The sequence below is a fragment of the Schistocerca nitens genome, chromosome 11, assembly GCF_023898315.1.
Source record: "Schistocerca nitens isolate TAMUIC-IGC-003100 chromosome 11, iqSchNite1.1, whole genome shotgun sequence".
NCBI classification, from domain to species: Eukaryota; Metazoa; Arthropoda; class Insecta; order Orthoptera; family Acrididae; genus Schistocerca; species Schistocerca nitens.
In genome coordinates this window covers 154,506,133-154,528,549 of record NC_064624.1, presented here as the reverse complement: position 1 = coordinate 154,528,549, position 22,417 = coordinate 154,506,133, and the positions used below count along the sequence as shown (strand labels likewise).

Sequence of the window (22,417 nt, the reverse complement as noted above, 5' to 3'; positions counted from 1 at the left end):
ACCTTCAATTACTACTTCGGGATGCTACTAACGACCAGGGCGAAGTTGCCTGATGATTAGAGCGACTGTAAATGGACGCAATGCATTTACGGTCGCTTCCACCAGCTGCCGCGCCGAGTGTCTATTTAATTTGAGCGATTAGTACAATCTCTAAGAATCACTCCCATAGGACTCGAAAGGGCAAGATTACATTAATTACAGAGGCATCTAATCGCTCATTATTCCCAACGCCCTGTACGCTAATGTTTGTATGTTTATATGTAAAAATTCGCATACGGGGCGTGAGAAGAGTGTTTAGATGCCTCTGTGCGCGGTATAATTAATGTAATGGGATGGGAAGAAAACCTAATAACTGGTACAATGGAAACTACCTTCTGCTATCCACTTTATAGTGGTTTGCAGAATATACATGTGCATGTAGCAGTATTAATTTCTGCTGGAGTCTACTTGAGAATCACAAATTATTACACTATTCGATACTCGATATCGACAGCGACTCATTATTGAATGGTCCATTGTTTGCCCGGCCATGTTGACGGGGTATGGTGGTGTTGTGTATGGAAATTCGAAATCGATGTTGATCAATTGTCCGATGAAGTTGCGGATTTGATTTATTACACCCAAAGTGTAAAAATATATAGCTGCACAATTTTAAGCTGTGCACTCATTGATGTAGGAAGAATCGGATATTTGCTGACGAAGACTTTTGTTTCGGTTTACCTTTGAAATCATCGCACAGCTATTGATTTTAAGAATGAAGTGAGTCTTACCAGTTGATAATATTATTATTTATGCACATTTTTATATGATTTGATATTGTTCACAATAAGAGAATCAGCTGTAATGCGATCTCTTCGAATTCAGCACGAATTATGAGACGCTTTTGTGTCGATTTGATTACAGCTGTTCATTTTCCATTTTTAATCAGAAATGCTTAATTCCTACTTGTGTAATTCCTACAAGTGGAAGTGTTCATGCTGTAATCGCCGTTGTGTTGTTTGTACTACATATGAGAGTACTAAAACACTGCGATTGGTATAAAAATTAAAATTGGGTTGTTATTTGCGTTATGCGTCTCTGGCTGTTTAGCGCCGCATTTCGGTGACGACGTTCCCGCATTACAATAGAAGAGGTAACTTAGGCTATCTTTGACTGCAATTTTGCAACTTTCGTGGAAAATCTCTCCAATTCCCGGCCTACTATTTCCTGAAGGAGTACTATTTCAAATTCGCGTATGTGCATGGAAATAGATTTTGTTCTTTACTGTTGCAGCACGTACACTTTGGTTGCACTGAAGGCGTAATGTAGTGTCGTACAATCGTCTTATATTCAGATACTGCTAAGTCTACAAACTGAAATTATCTGTTGACAAAGTGTCGAAGTGACATTACTTTCCCAATACCATTTATCTATAGTTCCATTTCAAGGTGTAAATTGTGTGTCATTATTTTGGGGAAATATTTTTAATTTTCCATCATAATTTGGAATAAGTGTACAACCTCCTAAGTGTTTTACCTTTTCTTCCTTCTATTCCTCAGTAATGGTTTTGGGAGTCGTGGAAGTCATAAGAAAAGGTGTTGAAGGTACTGTCTGTCACATTGGCCAGTCTTCATGTCTCATTTAGTTCAGCATGAAATGAGCTGGAAGCACGTTTTGAGGAACTGAAAAGTTGACTCTGTACCACCTAAGATTTAATGTGTTGAATGAGAAATGACTAACATCTGTTAGCCTACTGCCAGTACATAAGAAATTGGAAAAGTTTTAGCTAATGCTTTGTATGCACATTGTACAAAGCAGATCTGTGTTTTATTTATTTCTCTGCAAATTACTTATTAATACTTTCAATAATTATAGGAAAAGCAATAATAATCAAGAATTTTGCTGAAGATTAGATTAGATTCAGTTTTCGTTACATGGACCCAAAACTGAGACGGTTCTAGTGGGTGTGGAACAGGTCAGAAAGTTTAACATAAAAAACACAGAACATTTGAATATAATATTTTTAAAAAACATGGTTGTGGCAATTAACTGATTAGAACATAGTTTTTAGATTAAATTAGATTTACTTTCATTCCAATTGATCCATAGTGAGGAGGTCCTCCAGGATGTGGAACATGTCAGAAAAACAACAATACATGACAAATATTTACAACTAAAACAAATAAGCTAATGTACCATTCCACAGGTCCCAAGTGGAATGATCGTCATTTTTTAATGAACAATAAGAGTCATTTTACAAATACTAATGCACTGAATTTAAAATAAAAAAGTTTTTTATTTATTTATAAGGTAATATATTGTATATTACCGAAGCCAGTGAAAGTATCACGACAACCGTTTATATATACTTTGTGTTGTCTAGTTTTATTATATTCCCATTGGTAACTTTTTTTTACCCACTGATATTTTCACATTGTTAATATGTAGAATGTAGTTTATTCATCTCGTAACGTAAGTTACAAATCAAAGATTTTTGTACTGGAGACACATCAAATTACTTCAGAAAAATAAAGATATAATAATCAACACATTTAAGCAGACCTATTTGAATTTTTAGATATGAACAACTTAACAAGAACATATGTAACACTAATGATCATTTTACAGCTTGCAATACAATTTCTACAATTTATTATGCGATACATAATTTGTATTGTTTCTTTTCTGTTCAAATTGCCAAACTGTCCTGCACGAATTCTTCAATTGAATAATAACATTTCTACACTTGTCTCTTAAATAACAGTCTTTTTAATTGGTCAAACTCCGTATTTGACAGATTGGTGTTATTTATTTTATTGTAAATTTTTAATCCTGTGTACAATTGTTTAAGCATAAAGTTTGAAATTATCAGAAGTTCGAAACTGTGTCTCTGACGAGCACTGTATTGTGGTTGAAATGAAAATTGTCAAGTGAATTTTGACCTTACATATGAAAATAAAAATTTTTAACGGTACAGAGAAGGAACTGTTAGTATTTTTAACTTTTTAAATAATGGGCGACATGATGTTCCTTTTTGGACTAAACGCATATGTTTCTTATGATTCTCTTTTGAAGTGTAAGTAATCTCAGGCTGTTCACATAGAGCTTTCCCAAAAAATTATTCCGTATTGAATTATAGTTTCAAAGTAGCTGTGATAGATTATCTTCCTGGTGTCCATAAGGGTGGAAGCTAATAAGACATTAATTGCATAAGCCAGGCTGTTTAGTTTGTTTGCTATGAAGTCTACATGTGCCTTCCAATTTAAATTTGTGTCAAGATTTAGACCTAGAAATTTTACATGACTTGCTTCAGTCATTTCCTGATAGCCATGCACTATTTTTATGTGAAATGCTGATGATGTTTTAGCACTGAACTGCTCTAATTGTGTTTTTGTGACATTGAGTTTTAATCCATTTTGCTGAAAACATAATTGTAGGTTTCCCATTATATTTTCCATGGTATCATGAATTTGATCTAAATTGTCATTTTCAATTAAAACAGAGTGAACATCAATGCTTAAAGGTAAATGATTTGTATTAAAAAACTAGAAACCCGCCTCGATTTGTGAAAAAAGCACCTAATGTTAACCTAGGTTTCAGCGTAGATAACTCACAAGTTTTTTTTGTTTATAAATGTATAGCTATGGTGTTCTTTTAAGTATTGACAAAGGTCTTCTTAGGAACTTGTGGGTTCTATTGTTCTGAAGAAGGTGTAGTTATCTACGCCGAAACCTAGGTTAACACTAGGTGCTTTTTTCGCAATCGAGGTGGGTTTCTAGTTTTTAATATATTAACCAACGATTGCTGACATGCTGCGATATTGAAGGTTCATAAATTATTTGTGTACAGCAGAAAAAGATAAGGCCCTAAAATTGAGCCCTGCTGGATCCCTATAACAATCTGTTTTCTTTCAGACAAATAAGATTTGAACCACTGTAGTGCCCTGTCCACGATTTCTTACCTCTCTAACTTGTGTAGAAATAGTTAAGCGATTGACCGAGTCAAAAGCTTTGGTCAAATCACAAAAAATACCTGTGACCTTTTTACCCTTGTCTAAAGCAGAGCTTACCTTTTCAGTAAATTCCCTGATATCATTTATTCTACTTTTCCCCATTTGAAATCAAAATTGATTTTTAACTAGGCCTATATGTCATTTTCTATACGAAAGTTTTGAGGTGTTTTGCAACAATCCTTTGTATCATCTTAGCAAAAACTGCCAGGAGGGAAATAGGGTGGTAATTTCCCATGTCATCTGGTGAGCCATTCTTGGACAATGGTACTATTTCAGCATATTTTGATCCGGGAAATATCCTTCCTCAAATGACTGATTTATAATTTTAGCCAATGGATAAGAGATGATGTTATAAACAGCCTTGACTACAGTGGATGGAATTTCATTCCATCCAGCTGATTTCTTGTTTTTAGAAGACACTATAGCATCTTCTACACCTTTTGGGATAATTATTTTGAATGTTTTAAGGCATGCATTTTGTTTTATATATACAAAGTTGATATCTACCTTGTCCAGGTGGGCTGTGATATCTACTTCTGATTTTGCCACATTTATGAAAAAATCTTTGAAACAGTTGACTTTTGAAAAGAATGTATAATTATATCATTTTAATTTGAACAATTTCTTCCCACTTGTTGTTTACTCTCAACTCAGACTTGACGACATCCCAAATTACCTTTGATTTATTTTCATGTTTACCAATATGCATGTTGTTAGCCAATTTTTTTGCTGCCTGTACAACTATTTTGAAAGTGCTCGTATATCTCTTTACATACCCCACAAAGTCAGCATTTTTGTTATGTTTTAACTCATTCGGAAGCTGTCTTTTCCTGGCACTAGACACTTTTATTCCCAGTGTAATCCAATTTATTTTATTGGTCACTTTTTGTCGCCAGGCTTGAGGGGGAAAAGTTTCGTTGAAAATATCTAGGAGACAGTTTAGGAATATTTTGAAATTTTTTTCACTTGACACACTGTTATCTAGAGCCAGTTTGTTGTTCTTAGTTCGTTGGAAAATATATTTACATTCTCTTTGCTAACTTTCCATTTAAAACATGTTTTCACATATTTTGGTTTCCCTATTTTTGGAAGCTCTATGAGCAGTGCTGAATGATATGATATGCTATATTCCTGTATGGCTGCTGATAGTTTGATAGTTGAAGTAGGCAAGATTTTATGACATTATGCTAATTGGCAACTTCACTGGCTAAAGCAGTTTTTTGTATTGTATTCTTCAAAACTTCCGATACCAGTAATGATGTTTAAAGGACCAACGTTTTGTGGTTGTTACAGCCAATAGTCACACAAACCAGGCTACTGCTTTGTTGTTTTGATAAAAATTTCAAATCTGTAAATTTCAGGAGCCATAGAGTCAATACTTAAGAAAGTAGCAGAAATACACTAAGTACACCTACAGTATTTGTGAGTGGGACTGAAGAGGAATTTTTCATATATTTCTGCAGTACTCACAGAATTAACATGCCGGCAAAATGTAAAAACCCTCTTAATAAGTGAAGAAAGAAGTAGTAACAATGTAAATTGTTCAATAATGTCAAACACAGTTTTGGATAATGAATGAGATAAAATGTTGAGCATGTGTGATGTGAAACCTACTGTAAGTGCTGCATAATATAATAGTCATGAATGACACAACTTCGTTGCAGTTAGTGTATTACAAAAATAAATCAACAGTATCAAACTTGAAAGACAATATTCTATGCATACCTTACCCAAAGGCCTACGCACTCTCCTATGTTTCTCTTTAAAATGTACAAGTGTGATGTTGCCTATGTAACACATTGAGAAGTTCCAACACATACAATTACAAAATATGAATAACAAAGTCACTATTATTCCACTTTTGTACTTTGAAAAAAATAACAAATAAGAATTTAATTTCCCAGTTTTCTACAGTCATGGCAAAGACAGTGTTGTTTAGTTTTTTAACCAGTTGCTCTAATTTTAAAATGGAGTTAGTAGTGCATACTACGTACTCTCCTGCTTCATGTAATCAGTTATTTTGGTTTGCTTTTTACATTTAAGGTGTATGTACACATTCTGCGCTTGATGGTGTGTTCATTCTAATGCCTCGTTAGTGCCGTTTGTATTGCATTGTTCTTTGAAAATAAGTTTTTTTTGTGAAGTTTTCAGTGCACTGAATTTTCATCTTGCTGGCTTTGGATGTCAGCTACAGTTTCTTCTTCAGTTGATGAGGTACGCACAGTCAGATTGTTGTCTACCTAGAGGTGTCCTCTGTTTCAAAAGTTGACAAAGGTGGACAAAATTCTTTCACTAATTGCACCACAGGAATGTCATCCTCACCTCCATCATCAGGTGTTCCTGAAAATGTGTCACCCTTGGTGTGGGATGGTGAAGAGAGTTATCAGAATCCTGCCTGTTTAAAACAATTGGCAATTGTCTTTTGAGTGACTTTTTCCTGCACTCTGATACCTTAAAATTGCACCAAGCAGTTTGAAAACTATTTCTTTCGAAAACTATTTTTTTCCACGTGGGAAAAATATATCTAAAAACAAAGATGATGTGACTTACTGAACGAAAGCGCTGGCACACAAACAAACACAAACACACACACAAAATTCAAGCTTTCGCAACAAACTGTTGCCTCATCAGGAAAGAGGGAAGGAGAGGGAAAGACGAAAGGATGTGGGTTTTAAGGGAGAGGGTAAGGAGTCAAACTGTTGCCTCATCAGGAAAGAGGGAAGGAGAGGGAAAGACGAAAGGATGTGGGTTTTAAGGGAGAGGGTAAGGAGTCATTCCAATCCCGGGAGCGGAAAGACTTACCTTAGGGGGAAAAAGGACGGGTATAGACTCGCACACACACACATACCCATCCACACATATACAGACACAAGCAGACATATTTAAAGACAAAGAGTTTGGGCAGAGATGTCAGTCGAGGCGGAAGCGCAGAGGCAAAGATGTTGTTGAATGACAGGTGAGGTATGAGTGGCAGCAAATTGAAATTAGCGGAGATTGAGGCCTGGTGGGTAACGGTAAGAGAGGATATATTGAAGAGCAAGTTCCCATCTCCGGAGTTCAGATAGGTTGGTGTTGGTGGGAAGTATCCAGATAACCCGGACGGTGTAACACTGTGCCAAGATGTGCTGGCCGTGCACCAAGGCATGTTTAGCCACAGGGTGATCCTCATTACCAACAAACACTGTCTGCCTGTGTCCATTCATGTGAATGGACAGTTTGTTGCTGGTCATTCCCACATAGAATGCATCACAGTGTAGGCAGGTCAGTTGGTAAATCACGTGGGTGCTTTCACACGTGGCTCTGCCTTTGATCGTGTACACCTTCCGGGTTACAGGACTGGAGTAGGTGGTGGTGGGAGGGTGCGTGGGACAGGTTTTACACCGGGGGCGGTTACAAGGGTAGGAGCCAGAGGGTAGGGAATGTGGTTTGGGGATTTCATAGGGATGAACTAACAGGTTACGAAGGTTAGGTGGACGGCAGAAAGACACTCTTGGTGGAGTGGGGAGGATTTCATGAAGGATGGATCTCGTTGCAGGGCAGGATTTGAGGAAGTCGTATCCCTCCTGGAGAGCCACATTCAGAGTCTGGTCCAGTCCCGGAAAGTATCCTGTCACAAGTGGGGCACTTTTGTGGTTCTTCTGTGGGAGGTTCTGCGTTTGAGGGGATGAGGAAGTGGCTCTGGTTATTTGCTTCTGTACCAGGTCGGGAGGGTAGTTACGGGATGCGAAAGCTGTTGTCAGGTTGTTGGTGTAATGGTTCAGGGATTCCGGACTGGAGCAGATTCGTTTGCCACGAAGACCTAGGCTGTGGGAAGGGACCGTTTGATGTGGAATGGGTGGCAGCTGTCATAATGCAGGTACTGTTGCTTGTTGGTGGGTTTGATGTGGACAGACGTGTGAAGCTGGCCATTGGGCATGTGGAGGTCAACATCCAGGAAAGTGGCATGGGATTTGGAGTAGGACCAGGTGAATCTGATGGAACCAAAGGAGTTGAGGTTAGAGAGGAAATTCTGGAGTTCTTCTTCACTGTGAGTCCAGATCATGAAGATGTCATCAATAAATCTGTACCAAACTTTGGGTTGGCAGGCCTGGGTAACCAAGAAGGCTTCCTCTAAGTGACCCATGAATAGGTTGGCGTACGAGGGGGCCATCCTGGTACCCATGGCGGTTCCCTTTAATTGTTGGTATGTCTGGCCTTCAAAAGTGAAGAAGTTGTGGGTCAGGATGAAGCTGGCTAAGGTGATGAGGAAAGAGGTTTTAGGTAGGGTGGCAGGTGATCGGCGTGAAAGGAAATGCTCCATCGCAACGAGGCCCTGGACGTGCGGAATATTTGTGTATAAGGAAGTGGCATCAATGGTTACAAGGATGGTTTCCGGGGGTAACAGATTGGGTAAGGATTCCAGGCGTTCGAGAAAGTGGTTGGTGTCTTTGATGAAGGATGGGAGATTGCATGTAATGGGTTGAAGGTGTTGATCTACGTAGGCAGAGATACGTTCTGTGGGGGCTTGGTAACCAGCTACAATGGGGCGGCCGGGATGATTGGGTTTGTGAATTTCAGGAAGAAGGTAGGGGTGCGGGGTGTCGGTGGGGAAGGAGGTTGATGGAGTCAGGTGAAAGGTTTTGCAGGGGGCCTAAGGTTCTGAGGATTCCTTGAAGCTCCACCTGGACATCGGGAATGGGATTACCTTGGCAAACTTTGTATGTGGTGTTGTCTGAAAGCTGGCGCAGTCCCTCAGCCACATACTCCCGACGATCAAGTACCACGGTCATGGAACCCTTGTCCGCCAGAAGAATGACGATGGATCGGTCAGCCTTCAGATCACGGATAGCCTGGGCTTCAGCAGTGGTGATGTTAGGAGTAGGATTAAGGTTTTTTAAGAAGGATTGAGATGCAAGGCTGGAAGTCTAAGTCTTCGTGGCAAACGAATCTGCTCCAGTCCGGAATCCCTGAACCATTACACCAACTACCTGACAAAAGCTTTCGCATCCCGTAACTACCCTCCCGACCTGGTACAGCAGCAAATAACCGGAGCCACTTCCTCATCCTCTCAAACCCAGAACCTCCCACAGAAGAAACACAAAAGTGCCCCACTTGTGACAGAATACTTTCCGGGACTGGACCAGACTCTGAATGTGGCTCTCCAGCAGGGATACGACTTCCTCAAATCCTGCCCTGAAACGAGATCCATCCTTCATGAAATCCTCCCCACTCCACCAAGAGTGTCTTTCCGCCGTCCACCTAACCTTCGTAACCTGTTAGTTCATCCCTATGAAATCCCCAAACCACCTTCCCTACCCTCTGGCTCCTATCCTTGTAACTGCCCCCGGTGTAAAACCTGTCCCATGCACCCTCCCACCAGCACCTACTCCAGTCCTGTAACCCGGAAGGTCTACACGATCAGAGTCAGAGCCACGTGTGAAAGCACCCACGTGATTTACCAGCTGACCTGCCTACACTGTGATGCATTCTATGTGGGAATGACCAGCAACAAACTGTCCATTCGCATGAATGGACACAGGCAGACAGTGTTTGTTGGTAATGAGGATCACCCTGTGGCTAAACATGCCTTGGTGCACGGCCAGCACATCTTGGCACAGTGTTACACCGTCCGGGTTATCTGGATACTTCCCACCAACACCAACCTATCCGAACTCCGGAGATGGGAACTTGCTCTTCAATATATCCTCTGTTCCCGTTACCCACCAGGCCTCAATCTCCGCTAATTTCAATTTGCCGCAACTCATACCTCACCTGTCATTCAACAACATCTTTGCCTCTGCACTTCCGCCTCGACTGACATCTCTGCCCAAACTCTTTGTCTTTAAATATGTCTGCTTGTGTCTGTATATGTGTGGATGGATATGTGTGTGTGTGCGAGTGTATACCCGTCCTTTTTCCCCCAAGGTAAGTCTTTCGGCTCCCGGGATTGGAATGACTCCTTACCCTCTCCCTTAAAACCCACATCCTTTCGTCTTTCGCTCTCCTTCCCTCTTTCCTGACGAAGCAACAGTTTGTTGCGAAAGCTTGAATTTTGTGTGTATGTTTGTGTTCGTTTGTGTGTCTGTCGACCTGCCAGCACTGTCATTTGGTAAGTCACATCATCTTTGTTTTTAGATATATTTTTCCTACTTGGAATGTTTCCCTCTATTATAACTACACTCCTGGAAATTGAAATAAGAACACCATGAATTCATTGTCCCAGGAAGGGGAAACTTTATTGACACATTCCTGGGGTCAGATACATCACATGATCACACTGACAGAACCACAGGCACATAGACACAGGCAACAGAGCATGCACAATGTCGGCACTAGTACAGTGTATATACACCTTTCGCAGCAATGCAGGCTGCTATTCTCCCATGGAGACGATCGTAGAGATGCCGGATGTAGTCCTGTGGAACGGCTTGCCATGCCATTTCCACCTGGCGCCTCAGTTGGACCAGCGTTCGTGCTGGACGTGCAGACCGCGTGAGACGACGCTTCATCCAGTCCCAAACAGTCCCAAACATGCTCAATGGGGGACAGATCCGGAGATCTTGCTGGCCAGGGTAGTTGACTTACACCTTCTAGAGCACGTTGGGTGGCACGGGATACATGCGGACGTGCATTGTCCTGTTGGAACAGCAAGTTCCCTTGCTGGTCTAGGAATGGTAGAACGATGGGTTCGATGACGGTTTGGATGTACCGTGCACTATTCAGTGTCCCCTCGACGATCACCAGTGGTGTACGGCCAGTGTAGGAGACCGCTCCCCACACCATGATGCCGGGTGTTGGCCCTGTGTGCCTCGGTCGTATGCAGTCCTGATTGTGGCGCTCACCTGCACGGCGCCAAACACGCATACGAGACGACACGTCTCCATTCGTCCCTCCATTCACGCCTGTCGCGACACCACTGGAGGCGGGCTGCACGATGTTGGGGCGTGAGCGGAAGACGGCCTAACGGTGTGCGGGACCGTAGCCCAGCTTCATGGAGACGGTTGCGAATGGTCCTCGCCGATACCCCAGGAGCAACAGTGTCCCTAATTTGCTGGGAAGTGGCGGTATGGTCCCCTACGGCACTGCGTAGGATCCTACGGTCTTGGCGTGCATCCATGCGTCGCTGCGGTCCGGTCCCAGGTCGACGGGCACGTGCACCTTCCGCCGACCACTGGCGACAACATCGATGTACTGTGGAGACCTCACACCCCACGTGTTGAGCAATTCGGCGGTACGTCCACCCGGCCTCCCGCATGCCCACTATACGCCCTCGCTCAAAGTCCGTCAACTGCACATACGGTTCACGTCCACGCTGTCGCGGTATGCTACCAGTGTTAAAGACTGCGATGGAGCTCCGTATGCCACGGCAAACTGGCTGACACTGACGGCGGCGGTGCACAAATGCTGCGCAGCTAGCGCCATTCGACGGCCAAAACCGCGGTTCCTGGTGTGTCCGCTGTGCCGTGCGTGTGATCATTGCTTGTACAGCCCTCTCGCAGTGTCCGGAGCAAGTATGGTGGGTATGACACACCGGTGTCAATGTGTTCTTTTTTCCATTTCCAGGAGTATATATATATATATATATATATCTGCTTGTGTCTGTATATGTGTGTATGGATATGTGTGTGTGCGGGTGTATACCCGTCCTTTTTTCCCCCTAAGGTAAGTCTTTCCGCTCCCGGGATTGGAATGACTCCTTACCCTCTCCCTTAAAACCCACATCCTTTCGTCTTTCCCTCTCCTTCCCTCTTTCCTGATGAGGCAACAGTTTGTTGCGAAAGCTTGAATTTTGTGTGTATGTTTGTGTTCGTTTGTGTGTCTGTCGACCTGCCAGCACTTTCATTTGGTAAGTCTCATCATCTTTGTTTTTATATATATTTTTCCTACGTGGAATGTTTCCCTCTCTCTGTCTCTCTCTCTCTCTCTCTCTCTCTCTCTCTCTCTCTCTCTCTCTCTCTATATATATATATATATATATATATATATATATATATATATATATATATATATATATATATATATATATGATGTGACTTACCAAATGAAAGTGCTGGCAGGTCGACAGACACACAAACGAACACAAACATACACACAAAATTTTTCCTAGGTGGAATGTTTCCCTCTATTATATATATATATAAAAACTCGCTGGGCCCTAGCCTGTGGAACTAAAATGACGTATGGAGGTAAAAACACGAGCTTTATACATGGCAGATTGTTGAGAACTGCATGGGAAGGGCAGTTATTGACCAGGAGAACAGTTTTTCATTTCTTTGATTTGAGCCGAGAGTCCAAGTTTGCAACACCTTTTGAAAAACGTCGGATGTCATCGAAGATTTTGCATTGTTTTCATAAACTATGGGTAGGGGTGTCTGTTTATGAAACTCCTAGCTTTTCTCAATGTTCAGTCACGAAAGACTTTTCTTTACATGTTCCTGTGATATTTGCGGCATCCTTCACTGTGATTCTCACCTTGGACATTTTCCCATCCAAACACTGTTCAATTTGAAATTTCAGTGTGTTGCTTGGGTTCATTTCGTAAGGCAAGCCAGTTTCATCTGCATTGAATATGTCATCTTGCTTGTAACCTTTCACAAAACAAGCCACATCTTAGATAGCCACTCATTTGTTATACCATCAAGTAGTGTATGAGTTTCGCCACATATTTTAACAGCGAAACTATCCTGTTGGGCTCGGACACATTATATCCAGGATGATGAATAATTGAAGTTTGGACTCCCCAACAGATGCGCAGATTCATTGGCTTTCACTTGAAGAGTAGGTCCATTGATTGGCACATTATTTGATCTTCGCTGCTTAAACTATGTAAACAAAGCTTCTTCAATATTTTTGTGTTCCTATGCTCTCGCTCTCTTGGTTTTTAAAGAATTGTGTTGACAAAGTGTGTGGGGGGGGTTCTGTATTTTCTCTCTGTCTTTCCAAATTGTAGAAAGACAGGCAGTTCCTTTGTGATGCTAATATTTGTGTCCCCATTTCCTAATTACCAGATTATATGTGACTTTTTTCGAATATTAAATATTTTCCTCTTTTTGGTGACATCTTTCAAATGATGCATTGACTGTTCAACGCAGATACTGATTTGAACCCGACAATCAATGAAAAACAAGAGTTTGATAATAAGCATTACATTATTGCTAGTAATCTCCAAATACGTAACAAACAAAAATGAACATTAGATGTTACAGTGAATACATATCTCTGAAAATGTAGTAAAAATGCATCATTTTACTCGATAAGGCACAATAAGCAATGTCACTTTAAGCCATTTTTGAAATATAGCATTTACATAGGATTTAGACGGGACCATTAGATTTCACTTGTAGCCCATACAGTGTTAAAAGAAATATCGCTATGAATGTTATTGACTGTATATTTATTTGATGTTAACGAATTAAGCTTGTTGCCACATCCAAAAATGCCTGGTATTAATCACTGCCCATGCAAAATTCAATGTGCATTGTACTTGCTTTCCACTGTGATGAATTGAAAGTGGTGCAACAATGACTGGTCACCTCCATTCATACCACCTTTTCAGTTCTCGTTAGTACGACTTTCCTGAAAGCTGTGGTAATTTGTAGACTGTTGTTGGAGTGAGGTTGCTGTCTTATTCCTTTGAATGCACCGTAGCAAATACTCTTTATAGATGCGAGCTGTAGCCCTTGACAAATATTCGGGGTGCCAAATGTGTTACTACATTCTACAAACAGAGGATGAGAATTTGGACCTAATAAACAATGCGAGCACATTGCTGTGCCTGAGTGCTTTATGTGAGCCATCATATGTTACATAGATGGTGTTTTTTCTGATTTTGTTGTAATGCTTAAGTTGTAGATGTCGTTTGGTTCTTATTAGTGGTACCTTAGAAATGCAAACCTCAGTAAAAAGATGATACTTAGCAATGTGCTAGTTAGTAGGACTTCTTCCTGTTCCATTTGTGTATAGAGCATTGGAAGAATGACTTTCAATGCTCTGTGCACACTTTATTGGGCTTGAATCTTGCTTTAATGACCTCTACAGGAGCAATACATAGGGGATTGTAATATATTCATAGATTCCTCGCTTAAGGCTCGTTCTGGAAACTTTGTTCGTTGGCTTTTGTAGGATAGTTGGTCTCTGTCTTCAAGAGTTTGGTTTCTTCAGCAGCTCTTTGATGCTCTCCCACACATCAAACACTGCTTCAAACATTTGAATTGCATTTCTTTGAATACGTTCTGTATCCTATGGCATTCCTGTTTGCTGCTGAGATGTCTCACGGTGTTACCTCGTGTTGTGCACTTCAGGCACGCTCTGTCACCCCGAATACGTGTATATCGTAGTTCTCAAAGTTAATTACTTCCGTGGTCCTGCTGTGCAGTGCCACATGACCGTTGTCTCAGACTTCTTTGTTTTGTTGCAATGCACGGTTGCTGGAAGAGTGCTGTAATCAATCTCCAAGTTACTAAATGTTGTAAACAACTTATTGGTAATTTGATACACAGCTTCAGTTATAATGATGGGTGACAGATCTTGTAGCTCGTGGCAGAATGTTTAAAACCGGCATGTGTCCCACTGTGACATTAGTGATTGAAAGTCAGTAAGCTACTGTTCCGAAAACAATTTTATACATTTCTGCTTGTTTACTCTGCGACAAAAGCCATGGGATAGCTGTGTGCACATATACAGATGGTGGTAGTGTTGTGTTGTCGTCGGCAGCAGCTGATACTCGTATCCGAGTTTTCATTTCTCTCCTGAGATTTCCTTTGTCACGGTTCAGGCATGGAAGTGTCGTCGATGTCTTAGCAATCCAATCCTAGCGTGGAACAGGCGGCACAGACATTACAGCTGACGGAAGGTGGAGGACGTGGCTGAGCCTGGAGGAGTTTACGTCTCCGGCATTTGTCATTCTCCATTCTTCGACGTTCCGGCTCAAAGTTTTGAAGAGCATTTGAGGTAACTAGCGCCAGCGACTTCGATCTTCTGCTATTATGGACCAGTTACTCGGATCGATGTTCAAGTTTTTCAGATTTTTCTTGTACTAATCCTTACAACGCTCGAGAGGGGCACCTCGTGGCCTTTTACCTGTGCTCACTTCGCTGTACGGCATTTGGCGTGGAAGTCTGTCATTTTCCATCCGCTGGACGTGTCCGACCCGTCTGAGTTGATGCCCAGTGATAAGAGCTTCCGTGCTATACATTTTTGCTTTCTCAAGAACACCCGTGTTTGATATGAAGTCATCCCATTTCAGGTTCAGGATATATCTTAGCTTCTGTCGGTTGAAGCGTTCTAGTTTCTTCAGATCACAGCAATATAACATCCACGTTTCGCAACCGTATAGCAGGGTGGAAATGACTACAGCTTTGTACACCGTCAGTTTGGTGTACAGTGTTAGGTCTTTATCCGGGAAGACACGCTTTGTAAGACGTCCAAATGCTACGTGGGCAGCACGTAATCTATTCTCGACATCTTTTCCTGATGAGCAGTTAGATGACAGTATGCATCCTAGGTAGAGGAAATGGTCCTCTTGTTCCAAGGGTGTATCATAAATGGATATGCCGAAATCAGGAACGGAGGAGCCAGGAGTTGGCTGCGCCGTCACCTTCGTCTTTGGAATATTGACGGAGAGACCAAATCGTTCGTACGCCCTGCTGAAGGAATCGACTGACAGCTGCAACTCTGCAGGTGAATGAGCTGGAGAAGCACTGTCATCAGCATACTGCAGCTCTGTCACACGAGTGGTGCCGGTGAACCTTTTCGAACGGAGTCCGGACCGGTCGAACAATCCTCCATCGAACCTGTACTGTAGTTCTATTCCTGCACTGTTTACGGATGTCTCGTAAAGCATAGCTGCCAGATACGATGCAAATAATGTCGGTGCGAGAACGCATCCTTGTCTAAGCCCACTTGTTATTGGGAATTCACCAGTTGTTTCATTCTGGCAGAGGACCTGTCCAGTCATATCACTGTGGAGAGCTTCAATCAAGTGTTGTGTACTCGAGATATAAAAGGGGTAGGAACTGTCATTTGTACTCAGGTGAATCATGTAAAAAGGTTTACAGTGTGATTACGGCTGCAGAATGGGAAGTAACAGAGTTTTCATGCAATGATGGCTGGAGCTAGACGCGTAGACATTCTGTTTGGAAATTGTTAGGGAATTAAACATTCTGCAATCCACAGTGTCTAGAGCGTGCTGAGAATACCACATTTCAGGCGTTACCTCTCCTGACGGACCACGTAGTGGCTGACAACCTTCTCCTAACGACTGAGAGCAGATCGTTTGCATAGAGTTGTCAGTGCTGACAGACGAGCAACACTGTGTGAAATACCCACAGTAGCCAGTGTGGTACGTGTGATGAACGTATCCATTAGGGCAGTGTGGCGCAATTTGGTGTTAATGGGATAGGGCAGCAAATGACTGAGGCAAGTGCCTCTGCTAACAGCACGACATTGCCTGCAGAGCCTCTCCTCAGCTTGTGACCGTATCAGTTGAAACCTAGATGACTGGGAAACTGTGGCCTTATCTAATGAGTCCTGATTTCAGTTGGTAAGAGCTGATGGTAACTTTCGAGTGTAACAAAGCCAAGTTATCAATGATGCACTGTGCAAACTGGTGGTGGCTCCTTAATGATGTGAGTTGTGTTTACATGAAATGGATTGGGTCTTCTGGTCCAACTGAACTAATCATTGTCCGGAAATGGTTATGTTCAGTTACGTGAAGATCATTTGTAGCCATTCGTGCACTTCCTGCTCCCAGATAACAATGCACTATCTCACCAGGGGCCACAGTTGTTCGCTACAGGTTTGCGGAACAGTCTGGACAGTTTGAGGGAACGATTTAGCCACCCGTGTCGTCTGACGTGAATCCCATTGAATGTTTACGTGAGATAAAAGAGAGCTCAGTGTGTACACATAATCCTGCACTGGCAACACTTTTGCAATTATGGACAGCTGTAGAGGCAGCATTGCCCATTATTTTTGCAGGGGACTTCCAATGACTTGTTGAGCTCACTCCAAGTTGAGTTGCTGCTCTGTTCCAGGAAAAATAAGGTCCAATGCGATATATGACTTTTGCAACCTAGATCTACATTCTCGAGCACACTTCTCTGTCCCTCAAGTTCCGAGGCACCGTCAAGCCACAGTATCCAAAGAACAAGCGCTCCACCACAGCAGATGGAGAGTTTTATTTGCAATCGCACCCTGCCGATCTACGGGGCTGTCGTGGCTTACACTTTATCTCTCTACATTGGGAATTTATCCTTTTAACAACTACCTAAACTAAGTTTTCAGGTCTCACGAACATCTGTTGTCGGCGTTGAGAGAATAAAAGTGGAGGAGGTTATTCCGTAGGATCCCACATTATGCTGCACTACAGATTCTGCGCACTTGTGTAATATCCTAGGAGTGTTTTGTAAGGAATCTCCTTTGACAACTTGCTTTACTTGTTGCCGAGTCTATGTGATAGTTCAGTTTCATTTCCCGACAAATTGTACACAAAAACGTTGTATAAGTTGACTCGTTCCAGTGGCGACTCGTGCATTTTTTTGTCGTATGACACTACATTAGTGATGGGCAAACTCATTCATCCTTGGGAAGTAGTTCACTGGTGATCGCTCTTTTTTGGGAACTCTTCATTTTTACTCGTTCACCTTTCATTTGTGCTTGGTATATGGTTCTTATGAAAAATTGAAAATTATTGGTATAGGTGACTGAAGATGGAAGGCGCCAAGAGGGCACTTGTCTCCACCCCGGAGTACAGAGTTTTTATTCCTAACAGAATTCTCACACACTTGTTATTTTCGTGATTCTCTGAAACCTCTCATGTAGCCAACTATAGCATTATGTGGCTGATCGCAGTGAAACAATGTTAAGGTGGCGCACGGAAAACAGCCCCGAGTACAGACAGCTCGCCAATTACGCAGGATTTGTTGAACTCTACGAGCAGCATAGATAAACATGTAATAATTAGGCAGTGAATAAATAACAAAGAAGCTAACGCAAACAACATCTTCGAAACAATAGATGATGATTGGTAGGCGAAAATGAACAGACTAGTACTCGGGGACAATTTTTCCTGTGCCACCCTGTACCACTGAAATAATATTGTAGAAGTTATACTATTCTCTTTACAAAATGTGACACCAGACACTCGATTATGGAAAGTGAACTTCATTTGGTTCTAAGTCGGTCTACATTCCATAACAATGAACGTGCTCTTTTACCTTGGATCAAATCAAGACGGAAAATGGCCACTTGTGTGTGCCGTGCCAACTTCCTCTGCATGTGTAATAATAAAAAAATCTTGCCTTTTTACAAGTATTTCTTCTGTTGTTTATCAAAATAGTGAAGTAAGCTGATATGCCGTTTTGTTACCTGAAAAGATGCATTACATACCATGTAATTTACATAATTATTAAATACATTTTAATTACCAGTCATGGACGCTGAATAGAATATGAAAAGAACCAGAAGTTCAAAGTTCAAAAAAAGGTTTGAAACAAATCTAGAAGGGCTTGCGCAGCGAACAGAACAAACAATAACTCGATACTGAGCTAACTATGAGCAGTCGGCATTGGAACTACGACGAGTGGCCATGCGAAGAAGGACGAGTCCAGCCGAGCGAGACTGAGACAGGTGGGAACCGGACCGAGGCTGGAAAGAGACTGGCCGACGTGCCGTTGCGGGAACGAGACCAACCATTTCCCGTTCCCGGAAACTATAAACAGAAAGTCACGACCAAAGTGAACTACGAAAGACCATTCCTTTGAACTTGTTCACCACTCGTTCCATTCATCTTGATGAGCCATTCCATTGAACCCAGCCCAACACAAGAAGTGAAACGGAGGAAGAAAAGTTTGCTACACACCCAGGCCCGTGAATTCGTGTGCTCTGTGAGGGATTACTTTGAGAAAGAAAAGGACAAAGGTGGGCCCTTAATTCCTGTTGTTCAGGTTGTGAAGAGAACTGCAGCAGCATTGAAAATAAGTAAGAACACTGTTGTAAAGATAGGGAAAGAACAGTATAGTGTAGATTGTGACGAGAGTGGCACAACAAAGCTGCACACACCAGGAAAGAAGCGACCGAGAAATAAGCAGGTGACAGCTTTGGACGATTTTCAGAAAGACGCTATTCGTCGTCATATATACAGCTATTATAAGAGAAGGGAACATCCCACTCTATCTAAATTACTGGTGTCGCTTCAGAAAGACGATCTTTTTAAAGGGAGCAAATTTTCATTGCGTACAGTGTTGAAAGACATAGGCTTCAGCTATTCACTGTTTAACGGACACAAAATATTAATGGAAAGGACAGATGTAGTTGCATGGCGGTGCAGATTTCTGCGCAGGATCGTGGGTGTGGAATTCGAAAGTATAGTGTGGTTAGATGAAACTACATTCTTTACGTAGAGGCTGGAATGATGGAACGCCCGAGGGGACAATGGCAGTGCCTGTTGGCAAAGGAGGGCGTATTATTGTCTTACATGCAGGAACATCGAAAGGTTTTGTGCCAAACTGCTTGAAAATGTTTCGGTCAAAAAAGACGGGAGATTACCATGAAGAAATGAACAGTGCAGTATTTTAAGAATGGTTCGAGACATCGCTTATGACGAATCTGACAAGTCCATCAGTGATTGTTATGGACAATGCACCTTATCATTCCGTTGTTCACAATAAGGCACAAACCTTGGCAACAAAAAAAGACGATATCATTCAGTGGTTGAAACGGCGAAAAGTAGATTTCAGAGAAGATTTAAGGAAGGTGGAACTGCTCGAAATTGTGGCACAAAAGAAACCCCAATTTCCAACATATGTAATTGACGAGATTGCTAAAAGGCACGGGCATGAAATCGTTCGGCTTCCTCCATACCACTGTCACTTCAATGCAATTGAAGGAGTGTGGGCGCAGATAAAAAATTACATTGCTGCAAACAATAAAAAATTCACGATCTCTGAAGTGGAAACTCTCCTTCCAGCAGCTATCAATAAAGTGACAAGCGAGACGTAGCTAAAATTGTAAACAGCACTGCAAGTGCCATCAGAGAGGCGGCCAAAACCTAAGGGGTTGTGGTAGAATGCATCGAAAATTTGATTACACATCTGGGAGAGAGCAGTGATAGTTCGAGTAGTGCTGAGGAAGACAATGTCAAATCAGATTCTGACAGTGATGTGAGTGGTGTTTTTCCATTACAGTAACTACAACGTATTCAGGAATGTAAGGAGGGAGTTTGCTATCGATCTACAACCAGATCATCATATTGTGAGTACTTTCTTCAGATTATAACTCTTAATACACTGACCAATTATTCTGTAGCTTGTAGTAGAACAAATTAATAATGCTAATACTTAACAATGGAAACAAAAACTGCTAATGTTCAAGAACTTGCGAAAATAGTTTTCAATTCAGTTGTGAAGTTTAACAAATAACTTTATTATGTTTCAGCATCTTAGATACTTGTACTAAATAGCTCTTATCAGTTTTCGAGTTAATATATTTCAAGCATCAACTTTAAATAAATTCACGCGTACCAATACGACTTGTATTTTGTCTCGCTTTTATTTCTGCTGCTAGAGAATGCGTGTAGCAGACAGGGCGCCGCGTGCTGTGAGCCACGTTCGGCAACAGCGCCGTCTGCCCGCCGGAACTGTCAGTACCAATTACTCGTCTCACGGACTATAATAAGACACAGCTGCAAAATACTAACGCGAATTCTTTACAGACGAATGGAAAAACTGATAGAAGCCGACCTCGGGGAAGATCAGTTTGGATTCCATAGAAATGTTGGAGCACGTGAGGCGATACTGACCCTATGACTTATCTTAGAAGATAGATTAAGGAAAGGCAAACCTACGTTTCTAGCATTTGTAGACTTAGAGAAAGCTTTTGACAATGTTGATTGGAATACTCCCTTTCAAATTCTGAAGGTGGCAGGGGTAAAATACAGAGAGTGAAAGGCTATTTACAATTTGTACAGAAACCAGATGGCAGTTATAAGAGTCGAGGGACACGAAAGGGAAGCAGTGGTTGGTTCGGGAGTGAGACAGGGTTGTAGCCTATCCCTGATGTTATTCAATCTGTATATTGAACAAGCAATAAAGGAAACAAAAGAAAAGTTCAGAGTAGGTATTAAAATCCATGGAGAAGAAATAAAAACTTTGAGGTTCGCCGATGATATTGTAATTCTGTCAGAGACAGCAAAGGACTTGGAAGAGCAGTTGAACGGAATGTACAGTGTCTTGAAGGGAGGATATAAGAAGAACATCAACAAAAGCAAAACGAGGATAATGGAATGTAGTCGAATTAAGTCGGGTGATTCTGGGGGAATTAGATTAGGAAATGAGACACTTAAAGTAGTAAAGGAGTTTTGCTATTTGGGGAGCAAAATAACTGATGATGGTCGAAGTGGAGAGGATATCAAATGTAGACTGGCAATGGCAAGGAAAGCGTTTCTGAAGAAGAAAAATTTGTTAACATCGAGTATAGATTTAAATGTCAGGAAGTCGTTTCTGAAAGTATTTGTATGGAGTGTAGCCATGTATGGAAGTGAAACGTGGACGATAAATAGCTTAGACAAGAAGAGAATAGAAGCTTTCAAAATGTGGTGCTACAGAAGAATGCTGAAGATTAGATGGGTAAATCGCATAACTAATGAGGAGGTATTGAATAGAATTGGGGAGAAGAGGAGCTTGTGGCACAACTTGACTAGAAGAAGGGATCGTTTGGTAGGACATGTGCTGAGACATGGAGGGATCACCAATTTAGTATTGGAGGGCAGCGTGGAGGGTAAAAATCGTAGAGGGAGACCAAGAGATGAATACACTAAGCAGATTCAGAAGGATGTAGGCTGCAGTAGGTACTGGGAGATGAAGAAGCTTGCACAGGATAGAGTAGCATGGAGAGCTGCATCAAACCAGTCTCAGGACTGAAGACCACAACAACAACAACAACATTGCACTCAAAAATTCTTAAGTAGCCTACTGATATTTTATAAAAGATTGTTAATCAAGAGTGTGTAATTAAAAAAGAATAAAAGTTTTTTCTGTGTTTTTTGTGTTTAATGCTTCACGGAAATGCTCACAGAACGTGCACCTTGGTTTAAAATTTTGATTCCGCCAGGATTCGAACCCAGGCCCTTACATGTCAGACAAGGAGTCTACTACATAGCCACATTGCTTATGCCTCTGTGCATGCAGCAATTATTCTAATGTTCTCCTCACGATACCTGTGTGAGCAATATGTAGGGGCTTGTAGTATATCCCTAGAGTAATCATTTAATGTTGGTTGTTTAAACTTTATTTATAGACTTTACGGGATAGTTTACGTCTGTCTTCAAGAGGCTGCCATTTCAGTTCCTTCAGTATCTCTGCGACACTCTCCTCTGGATTAATAAAACCTGTGACCATTCATGCTGCCCTTCTCTGTATACATTAATTATTCCCGGTTAGTCCTATTTGG

At 41.6% G+C, this 22,417-nt stretch overlaps 1 protein-coding gene across 2 annotated transcripts in view; it reads left to right on the top strand.

The window, feature by feature from the left end:
• Positions 1–530: 530 nt before the first annotated feature.
• The window catches only part of LOC126213511 (zinc finger protein 227-like), a 129,056-nt gene continuing 107,169 nt past the window's right edge, over positions 531–22,417 (top strand). For both annotated transcript variants that reach the window (XM_049941341.1, XM_049941343.1), the window contains exon 1: positions 531–759. Coding sequence is in view for 1 of the 2 variants with exons in the window: in XM_049941343.1 (XP_049797300.1) it covers positions 755–759 (5 nt within the window). In the remaining variant the exon portion in view is untranslated. The remainder of the gene's footprint in view (positions 760–22,417) is intronic.